The 12,619-nt window shown below is 34.8% G+C and overlaps 3 protein-coding genes across 4 annotated transcripts in view; 1 reads left to right on the top strand and 2 right to left on the bottom strand.

The window, feature by feature from the left end:
- The window catches only part of LOC127791146 (RNA-directed DNA methylation 4-like), a 56,675-nt gene that overhangs the window by 11,120 nt on the left and 32,936 nt on the right, over positions 1-12,619 (top strand). The window lies entirely within an intron of this gene.
- LOC127791143 (BTB/POZ and TAZ domain-containing protein 1-like) overlaps positions 1-12,619 on the bottom strand; it is a 53,371-nt gene that overhangs the window by 29,779 nt on the left and 10,973 nt on the right. The window lies entirely within an intron of this gene.
- LOC127791147 (peptide methionine sulfoxide reductase-like) lies at positions 3,445-4,579 on the bottom strand. The gene is made up of 2 exons (XM_052320957.1): positions 4,116-4,579; positions 3,445-3,872 (listed from the first exon to the last, which is right to left on the bottom strand). The coding sequence occupies exons 1-2, from the start codon at positions 4,512-4,514 to the stop codon at positions 3,615-3,617; spliced, it is 657 nt and encodes a 218-aa protein (XP_052176917.1). The 5' UTR covers positions 4,515-4,579; the 3' UTR covers positions 3,445-3,614.

Below are 12,619 nucleotides of genomic sequence, written 5' to 3'. Positions count from 1 at the left end.
GTTACCAATCAAGACCTGACCCAAGTTTGACCCGACCAAACCTGAACAGTATTACCAGAATAGTAACGCCGGAACAATATTTTAATACTTCTTAAGTTTTAGAATTATACTTGATTTAGAATTCTATTTCATGTTTCTACTTGATTTAGGATTCTACTTCATGATTCTGCTTGATTTAGGATTCTACTTAATGTTTTTACTTGATTTAGAATTCTATTTCATGTTTGATTATGATTTTATTTTTATTAGGATTCTAGTTGACTTTTATTTAAAATTTATTTTTATTAGGATTTTAGTTGGGTTTTGTTTACAAATATTAGATGGATTTGGATTAGTCAAATACTATAAATATGTCTAGGATTTAGAGTTTGTAATCAAGTTTTTCTCAATCAAATTTCAACAACCTATTTGGGTTTTCTTAGCAAAACAGTCTAGTTTTTGCGTCTTTTTAAAAGCCAAGTTTCAGCTATTGAAATTTGTTCTTTTAAGGATTTATTTTGGTGTATTTTTTTCATACACACGCTATATGCTGCATCAATTGATGTCAAAATATCTTCATTCTTCTTGCATTAATATGTTTGCATTAGAATGACAGTAGTAGTAGGGGGAGTTATTCACAGAAAAAAAAGAAGACATTAGTAGTGGGGAGATGTACCTAGCTAATAACACCAACACAGTTGAGGCCTTGGTTAGAAGCAACAGAAGAAACTAAAACCATGATCTTTTTTGCGTTGCAATCTCCACTTGGTTTTGGTTGGTCCTGCCTTCCGAGAGGAGTCTAGTATTTGGTCAATTACACATTTATACCCATGAAAATCATGAAAACTACTTGACCTTGTCTTCTTTGGTTGTGATAGGGTTCTTGGTTCCAAGTTCATTTTGTTTTGCCTTCAATATTTGAATCCCTTCACACTTAACCTAGTTGGACAGCAACCATTTAAACATGAATGAAAGCATATAACTTACTAATATGTATTTATTTGATAAAAGTACTAATGAATTTGATTACTGTAATTTAATGTTTTACCATTCTTCAAAAACCTTATATAGTCAATTCAGAGGTTTTTAATTTCGGCCAGCCCTTTGGTCTTTTGAATATGATAGTTGTCCGACTTATTTGGCATACATATCTGCGGGAAGAAACTGTGGTACCTTGTGATGATTTGTTAGATTATATACACATGCACAATCAATCAATCGCTTGTCCTCTTGTGATCTAGAGAAGCCTAACATTTTCATGCTGGATATAGACTTCTTCATGTTAGATCTTTTTCTTGCCGGATATAAACTTGGATTGGGCAGCTATCACATGCAATTTCACAAGAGTAATACTAATAATAAAAATGATGTTTTTATAAATTTTTTGTATAAAAAGATTATTAAGATTTTATTTAATATTTTTTCTTACAACTATGAACCACTTTAATAGGTGTTTTTCTAATAGGATGACTATTAGAAACTATGTATTAAAAATTTAAGAATTAAAGTAAATAATAATTATAAAAATATCATTGTTGTAGCAAAAAAAAAAAAGAAAAAAAAGAGAGAGAGAAGAAGAAGAAGAAGAAGAAAGGAAATTACCTCTTTTAACATATTTGACCTTAGATCTTTGTTAAGTTCAACTTGGATCCAGAAGACAGTCATCTCAAAGAAAGTGCAGTGTCCTCAGCTGGAAGCCCTTTCTGAGTCTTTCCTTCCCACCACAGTTTCAATAGCTCCACTGCATGAACTTTGACAGTTTTTGAAATAAATTTTTTTGACAAATTTAAAAATATTCTATTTATTCACCTTTTTTCCCACACTTTATAACTGTTTTCAAAATTGGTTTATTAAATGCTTGTGTATAATCTTGAATGTGTAAAGAAAGAAAGAAAGAAAGATTTAACCCCATGATTGATTGTATGGACAAAGTTCCATATTGGCACATACTTTTTTGGTTTGTTACTGGCAGTGGAAAAATACTTGAAAAATGTAAGAAATTATTTCATGCATGCTTATAAATAGAGAATATGAAGAACTTATAGAAAAAATAAATAAATAAGAGTGCAACCAACTAACTCCTCTTGGTAAAAATTTCCAGATCAGATCTCCATATTTGGAAATAACCTTTTTACATTCTAAGCTTACATCACCATCTGCTCCAATGGCATGGTTGATTTGAGTGATAAAAGTCTAGGATATTATTTTAGTGGCCTATTATTTTCTCAAATCATGATCTAGAGTATTTGTCATAGCAAGTTTTGATTGTAAACTTACAGTCCTTTAGGTTCTAATTTATTGGGTTTCTCTTACCATGTTAATTTGTTAACTCTTGATGCCTACTATAGAATTTGATGATGCCATGCTATTGTTGCTTCAATGTCTCGGTTTTGTAAGATCATAAGTTCCATAACATGGATCATGTGTTTGGCTCTTTATTGTTACTTTTTTGTGGCCCTTGTGTCAGATCCCTGATTCTGAAACTGGCATACACTAGTAAACTTATTGCTATTGAGGATTTTTTTTGTAGACATTCTCAATCAAATTTGTTTGGTTATGATGTCATCCATATGGCAGAAACAAGACCAATTGCTGGTTAAAGCCAAACAAAAGCAAGAGGTATGAGGATGGAATTTGTTTCCAATTGATTGCAGAATATGATTCATTCGAGTTTTTATTTAAATACTCGAAGACTTTCTGAACACTCGATTAGATAATTTACATAGCTGTCTAAGATTAACAAGCTGATACCTAATTGAAGTCTTACTAACTTGTTTTAATACTTGATTTAAGTAACCCCAAATATGTTATACTCGATAACTAATAGAAGATAACTCTAGTGTTGGTTTGAAAGATAATTAAAACAATCTTTTTTTTTACTTTCCATTCACCCGAATACCTATTAGTCTCCTACTCAAGTAGTTATGAATTTACTTGAATATTACACAAGAGATCCCTCGAATATTTGATATATAATTAAAATTTTGTATTAATATTTTATTATCGACATCATCATCAAAATATTATTAATATATGAACTTGACAAATAGATAGACAAGCTAAATGTGAGCTTGGGCTCAAGCCCGCCTTAATACTTGTTTTGGTTGTCTTGAAGCGAGCATACACGACCCTTCAAACCTTAATCTTAAATTTAGATTACTCTTAAGGTTTTCTTTAGGTACTTAAAAAAAGGGTCCATCATTAGAAACATAAAATCAAACACAAGAAAAGGGTGTTTTTAAAATTTCAAATACTTCTCAAGAAGTATACAAAAAGAACACCTTCTCAACACACTTGCATTTAGATTTAGATTTTAGCCACTCAAACGATTAGATTAGACTTAATCTTGATTTGAATTTTATGTCACATCCCACTCTAATTGAAAATGGAGTCTTTTATATATAACATCTTGAATCAACTGCACAAATGTAAACTTGTAATAAAGTAGAAATAAGAGGACCCAAGTATTAGAAGTGCTTATTTTAAGTATATTATACAGTTGCACGTGTAACGCAAGAACTACAAATAACTTTTTCTTAACCATCTTTGATTCCGTTCGGTGCACCGAACCCTGGTTGTGCCTATTAAATATTAATATTAATAATAACTAAAGGAAAAGGGGGAACTTGGCTTTGTCAACCGTAGCATCGGATAGAGTCATTGCAGCCCTTGGCCGCCGACTGTTTGAGGCCGCCGCGGCCGCCGCCCTTTTCCAAGTACTGCTGGTGGTACTCCTCCGCCCTGTAAAATCTCTTCGCCGGAAGGATCTCCGTCACCACCAGCCGATCCTTCAGCTCCTGTTGCTTCGCTTCTTTCGATTCTCTCGCCAGCCCAGCCTGCTCCTCACTGTAGTAGTATATTCCCGATCGGTACTGCGTCCCGATGTCGCCGCCCTACTCCATCAAAAATACCAGATATCTCGTCACCAATCCTTGGTTTTGCAATTTGTAAATATATATATATTATCCACCGGCTATGAGTAAAACATGAATCTAGTTCGTATTGGGGCCATTTTCATTCCTAATTTCAGGAAAATTCAGATTGAGTTGTGACCATTCGCCTCAACCAGAAACCCTAATTCAGGCGTTTTGGCGAACAGAATCGGGCCGTTCGACAGAAGAGAGAGATTAATTTACCTGGCGATTGAGAGTGGTGGGATCGTGGCGGGACCAGAAAACGGAGAGAAGATTGGAGTAGTGGCAGAGGGCGGGGTCGAAGTGGACCCGGACCACCTCGGCATGGTTGGTGGAGCCGGTGCAGACCAGCTGGTAGTCAGGGTCCGGCGCGTGGCCCTGAGAGTAGCCTACCTCCGTCTTCACCACGCCCTCCACCCGCTGGAACGCCAGCTCCACGCCCCAGAAGCACCCCGCCGCGAACTGGGCCAGCTCCAGCCCCGGATTCTCCGGCTGGTCCAGATCCGGATCCAGCGCTGGGTTGCTTTTTTCTTCCGACATTGAAGCTGCCCCTCTGGAACTCCAAAACGCAGAGAGAAAGAGGAAGAAGAGAGAGAGCGAGAGAGAGAGGGGAGCCTTCATGGTTACATATAATGAGTCATGTGACGCGGGTGGACTGTTCACTGTGAACCGTGCCAGTAAAGCCAAGCAGATACATGAAAATAAGACCATAGAAAAAAATAACGAATTTATAACATTAAAATGTCTCTCTTTTAAGAAAAATTCTATTGGCAGCCGGATAAGCTCGGTTAACTATTGCCTCAACTACCCCTCATTAAAAAAATCTTTATTATCCTTACCTAACAACTTTCTTTCTCCCAACTACTTTTTTTTTATTTATTTAGTCTTCGCATAGCCGATCACTTTCACTGAAAATTTGTGTGCGATCACTTTCACTAAAGATTTCTTCATAGCGATTATCTTCTTGTTCTGATTTGTTTCTATTAGTTTTAATTCTATTCTTCTACTTTTCTATAATGGATGATTATATCAAAAAATTGATGAGATGGGAAGAATTTTATGGAGAAGATGATAAGCAACAGGTCGTGCACAATGAACAGCACGTGAACTACAATGAAGCGCAAACCGTAAACCAACAACAGGTAAATATTTTGGTAACTCATTTTATTTCCAATTTTGGATTGTTGCATGAAAATGCTAAGAATGATTAGAAAATGCAATCAAAAAGTTAGATTCAAGGCCGAATATCGGATAACCCGAGCTTTGCAATCGAGCTTCCCCGACTGTTAGTCGTCGATAGGATTTCCTAGACCTCTATGAGTCGAGGGACCTTTAGGTTCTCGACTGGTAGCAGTAAGGGTCTCCCGACTCATAGCAGTCGGGAACCCGAGGGTTCCCCGATCGCCTTGGGTTCCCAACCGCTGCGGGTCGGGAGACCCTTGGGTTCCCAACCCGCACTGGTCGGAACCGAACCCAACCCGCAATTGAGTTATTTTATATTAAAATTAATATAATCTTATTATTTTTAATTTATATATTTTATTTTGTTTAAAGTGCATTTTTAATTTATGTATCTTATTTTTGTTTTGATAATAGGGATTTGATGATCAAAATATAGAGAATTTTCAGAATGAGAATGCCGTATCTTTTGATGCTAGTCAAACTTTTGTTAGTAATGAGATTTTTAGTAATAGAGAAACACTTATTGAATGGGTTAAGACAGTTGGAAAAGAAAATGGAATGGTTATTGTTATAAAGAGTTCTGAATCTGGGGGTATAGGAAGAAAACCTAGAGTTCGTCTTGCTTGTGAACGGAGTGGAAAGTATAAATCATAAAAAAGAAGAAGGAGATGAGACAATAAGAGAAACAAACCGTAGGACGACAGGTTCTAAAAAGTGTGGTTATCCATTTGAGTTACTTGGTGTTAAATTATCAAATGAACACTGAATGTTGAAGGTTGTATGTGGATTGCACAACCATTTACTAGCAGCTCAACTTGAAGATCATTCATATGCTGGCTGACTTACAGAGAAAGGGAAACAAATTATGATAACAATGTCTAACAATCTTGTGAAGCTTAGAAATATTTTGATGACGTTAAAGGCAAAAGATGAAAAAAATGTGAGTACCATCAAAACTATATATAATTCACAACAAAGATATAGAGTCATGAATAAAGGTAGTCGATCACAAATACAACACTTGATGAAAAAATTGAAAGATTGTAATTATGTGGAGTGGCATAGAAGTGATAGATTATCAGATTGTATCACATACTTATTTTGGGCTCATCCGATGGCTATAAAGTTATTTAAAACATTTCCTCATGTGTTAATAATGGATTGTACATACAAAACTAATAGATATAAGTATCCACTGCTAGAGATTGTTGGTGTGAGGTCAACTAAGCTAACTTTTTCTATTGCTTTCGCATTTATGGATCATGAATATAAGGATAATTACACATGGGCAATGGAGAAATTAAAGAGTCTAATGACTCATACGTATCCAGGAGTAATTGTAATTGATAGAGAATTGGGATTGATGAATACAATATAGAAAGTGTTTCCAACCACGAGCACCTTGTTATATAGGTGGCATATATCAAAAAATGTGCTCGCCAAATGTAAGAAATTGTTTGATAGAAAGAAGACATGGGAGAAATTTATGTTAAGTTGAAACCTGGTTGTTTTTGCTTCGACTGATGATGAGTATGAACGTCGTCTATATGAGTTAACACGTGAGTATCATGCATATGAGGGTGCACTTAATTATGTGAGAAAGACATGGTTGAGTGATTATAAGGAAAATTTTGTTGCAGCATAGACAAATAGAATAATGCATTTTGGCAACGTTACTACGAACAGGGCTGAGAGTGCACATGCAAAGTTGAAAAGACATCTTGGATCTTCTCAAGGTGACTTAGAGTCATCATGGACAATTATCAATAGTCTTATTGAGTTGCAACATGTAGAGATTAAGGGTCGTTTGAAAAAAGTTTAACGTTGGTGCAACATAACTTCAAGCCAGTAATTTTTAGAGAATTGCGAGGTGTTATATCGAAAAGTGCATTGAATATGGTGCTAGTGCAATTGCAGCTTGTTCATAAAATTGGGATAGACAAAGTTTCATGTGGATGTGTGATTAGAACCACATATGGTTTACCTTGTGCATGTGAAATTGCAGAGTTCATAGTACAAGGACGATCAATTCCTTTGTCAACTGTGCATATTCATTGGATAATGTTGCAAGTAATGTAGTCAGCTTATGACAGTGTGCCATCGCAGGTAACGATTGAGCCAGAGATGGTGAATATATATAAAATGTTTTATTCAGAACCAGAGCCAGTGAAGCTAATATTAAAGCAAAAGTTGAGATAAATAGTTAATCCAAACACGACTTCACTACAGCCACCAACCATGAGAGTTAGGACGAAGGGTAAGCCAGCATCGAAGAAGAAAATTCAGGTTGATACATCCACCAAACGTGATCCATTCTTGTTTGAAATAGTTCAATCTGATCAAGACAGTGCATCCCTAACAACATGGATATCGAAGAGAAATACCAATCGACTCAAGGGGTATGATGATTGTTTCCCACCACAAATACAATCGTTCACGCATAGTATTGTTAATGTAGAATCAGATGAACATTGTGGATTTCGCGCAAAAGCAGGGTTACTTGGTATGAGTGAGCACAGTTGGAGAGATATTCGTTTTAGTTTGATATGAGAATTGCAATCTTTTCGTGCGATGTATACGAAATTATATGGATCAGACATGCGTGTGGATGAGTTACTACATATATTGTATTGCTTTGATGACATTGCACCGTGTGAGCATTTGATGACTTTACTTGACATGGGCCATTTAATTTCTTCAAAATACAATGTCATATTGGTGCATTTGTCACAAATCCAGTGTCTTACATATCTTCCACTCAGATCGATCCCGCCTCCAACATTACAACACAGGATGATTACTATGGAATTTGTGAATGTTTGTCATTTTGTGCAAGTATTCTTACTTATTTTATTATTTATTTGTTTATATAATTATTTATTCATATATTTATTTTAACAACAATTTTTGTTATATATGTCATTTATCAGGTATTCCTTAAGCCAAACTCATCAATTTCTCCCGTCGAATTGGTACAAATTTTGATGTGATAATGCACGTGATTGGGAAATGCCATACATATCTAGAATTCAGGCATTTTTATCTCTAGTTGGTCAAGATGTCGCAACACAGGAAGTTTTTTATTTATCTGACACATGATTCTTAAGTTGTGTTTCCGAATAAGGCCCAAGGTGATGATGATTTTTCGGGCAAGTTTAATCTTCATAGGCTTCAGCCCGTGATTGAAATATTAACCCATATCACCACTTATTGGCAGCCCAATTTGAAGTCCATAAGCCCATTTACTATCTCTTTAGAGGAGAAATGGGCATAAACCCATTTGCTCAAGAGATGGAGAAGCCCAGCCCATTACGTATGTTAGCCATGCTTTCGGCTGAGAGAGGAGGACAGTTGGGTGATTCAGGCCTGTGTTTCGTTGGGATTTGGTGGTCTTATTTTTTGAGTTACCGAAGTGGTGATTTGTTGCCCATATCTGAGCATTCCTATACTTTGTATATATTTTCGTATTTTATTTTGTAAATTATATTGCACTAATATCTTATTTGCCACAAAATGTATTTGATTAATTAATCCATAATTAAAGTTTATGATATAAAGGAGTTTCAATTTTAGAAACACATGATAACTAAACTATATACAATTAAATGAATTAAGGGAATAGTCAATCTACACAATTATCCATTACCTTATTAGCTGTAAAATAAGTAGAATAATATTTTGCACAGTTACAGTAAGTCCAGGGATGTGATAAGTGTAATTTATTCTAATATATATATATATATATTTCATTTTTTGTATATAGGATAGACCTTTAATTATTTAATTTCATGGCGTGAGCTTTAAATTTATATAATACGTTTTCATATATTATATTCTAGTTGGAAAATCTTAATGATTCTATATTTGACATGGTGAACAAACTATTCTTTTCACACACTGCCATAGGCATAAATTAAGCCTTTCAAATGACAAATATAGTAATTAATTAAATAAATTAATAATTTCCATAAGCAAGGTATAGAAATACCGTGACAACTACTAAGTCAATTACTTAAAATAAAAAAAATTATACGATCTTTTAATCCCAAGGTTTTTTCATGAAGGCTTTCGTATATAAACATTAAGAAAAAGATATTATTTAATTTTTTTTAAAAATTTGTCACTAAGATTTATTTGTGACTATTATTTTCACAATTTTATGTTTCAACTTAATTATGATATACGTTTTCAATAAAGGGAAAAGGTTGACATACATACCAATATAACTGTGCAAAATACAAAATACATAAATAATAACAAACACATGATAACTAAACTATATAAAGTATAACATCCTGAAAGAGTAATTACTAACATTGCACTAAATACAGATAGTCTCATACTACAATAAAAATATAATCTCTATCGGTCCTTTTTCTTGTCCCTGGATGAGGGTCTGGGACTGAATGATGTGGATCTGAACTCGTAGGTGGTGAATTTATAATCGATGCTGGAGGTAATGTAATCATCGTCGGTGTTCGTACCACACTAGAAGACGCTCTGCGAGATACTGTATATGCATGAGACCCAATAGAAGAAGACCCAATAGGAATAGTTAAAATTTCATATACTTGAAGATATGTCTGTCTCCACGCATCTACATCCTAAGTGGATCCACCTGATATGACGCGCCTAAGAAGAGACAGTGATGCTATGATGCGCTACAAGACACAATTATTTTAAAAATAAAAAATTAAACATAATGTATTTAAAAAAAATTACAATTACAAAATCTTACCACATTAGCAATGGTCACTCCATCTTTATCACCTCTATCAAATCCGGATCTATGTGCAAGGTTTTGTATGACTTAATGCATAATACGATGATACCACATCAAGTAGTCTTCACTACACTCCTATGGCACTTGGACAAATTCACCTCGTCGGTGTGCTGGCAATAAGTGAAAATCCCAGCGAATCCAACTATCATTAATAAAATCATAAATTACCTTATATGTTGTCGTAGCTGTACCCTACTTGGCTTCAACAGAGGATAATGGAGGTGGAGATATATTTTGCATAAACCCAAATTGTCGCAAAACCCTCCACACTTAAGACATCCAAAGAAGAACGCAATCTCATGCAGTGGGTGCTGTGCACGATGCCTCTTATATGGTGTCCATATGATCTGCACATATTTCAGAATTTCAATGACGAGCTATATTAAGTTGTAAAATATAATGTGTGAACAAAATACCTGATCTTTAATTAAGTCATCAAGTCGCTCTCGCAAAGATTGTAAGGAATCGTACTCACGAACAGGAAGCCAACGGTGAGCCCTAGGCAACTCGTCAGTATATGCTAAGTTATATTTACTTCTAGTCAATGGAAAATGTTCATATATCCAAGTCTGTATACAGTTAATATAAATAATTGTTAATATATATGAAAAGATGTCAAATATATGCACATAATAATAAAATTTAACTGATTACCTCAAGTAATGTTAAATATCCACAGATTCCCTTACATCTTTTCTACTCGCGATACCCAATTGCCTATATAAATATGCCAAAAAGAAGCAGCCCCCATGCATACTTACCAGATAAACTTAAATCTTCCAACAATGCAATATAGGAAACCGAAATCATGGTACCACTCTTATCCACAAATAATGTACAACCTAATAAAAATAATAAATATGCCTTACTGGCATTGTAGATCTCTTCATCCGGAGCTGAATCTGGCACGTTCATAAACATTCTTTTCAGCCAATCTAATTTCACATATGGTCCCTGAGTCTCCGTTATTTGGCCTGCTGCTTCTACTACTGAGACCCCAAGTAAACGACATACTAAGTTCTGAGTCTCATTACCGGTCAAATGAGGGACTGATACAGGCCTGCCAACAACTGGTATATTCAGAATAGTAGCAACGTCATCTAGTGTGATTGTCATCTCACCAAATGGTAGATGAAATGTGTTAATCTCTGGCTGCCATCTCTCTGAAAAGGCTGACACAATTGTAGGATTTGCAAATCGATACGTGCATTCTATCAAATGTGCCAACTAAGATCTGATGACAACATCAGGAATACGTTGCTAATTTGCTAATGACCAATCAAGAATTCTTTGTCCATGACTACTACACTTCAATACACATCTTTCCTATTACACAAAAATAATAAAATAATTAATAAAATTATAATAATTAATTTAAATGTAAAATTATTTTTATAATCGCTTACCTCTCCAGCCCATATGCTAACAGCAACATGATTTTTAAAACTCTTTAAAATTGATGGATCTTTAGGGTCTCCTAAAAATGGTCCAGCAATATCATTTGGAGCAGTAGTAGATGGCTGCTCTGGAGCACTAGTAGATGGCTGCTCCGGAGCACTAGAAGATAGGTGTTCTGGAGCACTAGAAGATGGTTGCTCTGAGCCCTCTACCCTTCTCATCCTCGTGGAAGTTGTCGGGCGTTGACAAGATAAAGATGGGCGAGCTCACCCTCGAGTACGTGCCATACCTATAAATGAATGTACTATATCAGTCATTTTTAAAATAATAATAATTTATTATAAAATTAATTTAATTCATATAAGAATGTTATATTAAATGTTTAAATACATTATCACAAATAAAATTGTTTATAATAAGATTAACAACAATTGAATTTATTAAAAAGGTAAAGTATAAAAATATAATTAATATGAAAAATAATATGAAATCAATCATATTTTAAAAAAATTAAAAAAGCACAAAACTAAAAAAAATAACAAAAAATTTCCGGTTTGGGTTTCTCCAACCCGAGTTCGAGAAACCCGAATCGGGTTGGACCTCCGCATCTCGCGGTGCGAGGGTTTCTGAAACCCCCGAAACCCCGCCCCCCACCCCAAAATCGACGATGGCAACCACCATCGCGGTTGACAATGGCGGCAATGGTGGCTGCCATCGTCGCCGATGCCACCATGTGCTTATTAAAGAAAGAAATAGAAAGAAGAGAAGGCGTACCTGTTGCAGTCTCTAGATTTCTTCTTTATCGCGAAAACAATGGCCGACAATTGTTAGGGTTTGTGTAAGGTGAGAAATGGTGTGGCTGTGGCTGTGAGGGCATATTTGAAAATTTGTGGGTTGTAAAGAGTAATTCTTGTGGTTGTACAAAGTAAAATTGAAATTTTAGTTGATCGGGCTGTGAAGAGTAATTTATAAGGCTGCCAATAGAATTTTCCCTCTTAGAATTACTGCTCTTGTGCGATCTCCTATCATTTGTGTTCTCGATTTCGACAGAGAAAGTAAATTATAGATGGAGATTTTATTTTACTGCACAGGACAAAAAATCAAATCCACATTCTACTGATGTGAATCTCAATTTATCATGATTTAATCATTTGATTTGCGCCCTAAGGGCAATAAAACATCTCTCTGCGTTTTCGTATGATAACATTAAAAAACACAATATATATATATTTAGGTTAGTTTTATAATTTTAAAAATGTTTTAATATCATTTCATAATATTAAAAAAATATCAAAAATGTTTATCTGATTTGAAAACACGAAAGAAAAAAAGACCATAGAAAAAAATAATGACAAACTAGAGA

Source organism: Diospyros lotus, chromosome 14, assembly GCF_014633365.1.
Source record: "Diospyros lotus cultivar Yz01 chromosome 14, ASM1463336v1, whole genome shotgun sequence".
Lineage (NCBI taxonomy): Eukaryota > Viridiplantae > Streptophyta > Magnoliopsida > Ericales > Ebenaceae > Diospyros > Diospyros lotus.
This window is presented reverse-complemented; position numbering and strand designations above follow the sequence as displayed.

Bases quoted from the DNA above. Each gene is read 5' to 3' on its own strand.
- LOC127791147 (XM_052320957.1), bottom strand. From the start codon at position 4,514: ATGAAGGCTCCCCTCTCTCTCTCGCTCTCTCTCTTCTTCCTCTTTCTC. The intron at 3,873-4,115 runs GTAAATTAATCT...TTGATGGAGTAG, and splicing joins CCACCACTCTCAATCGCCAG to GGCGGCGACATCGGGACGCA.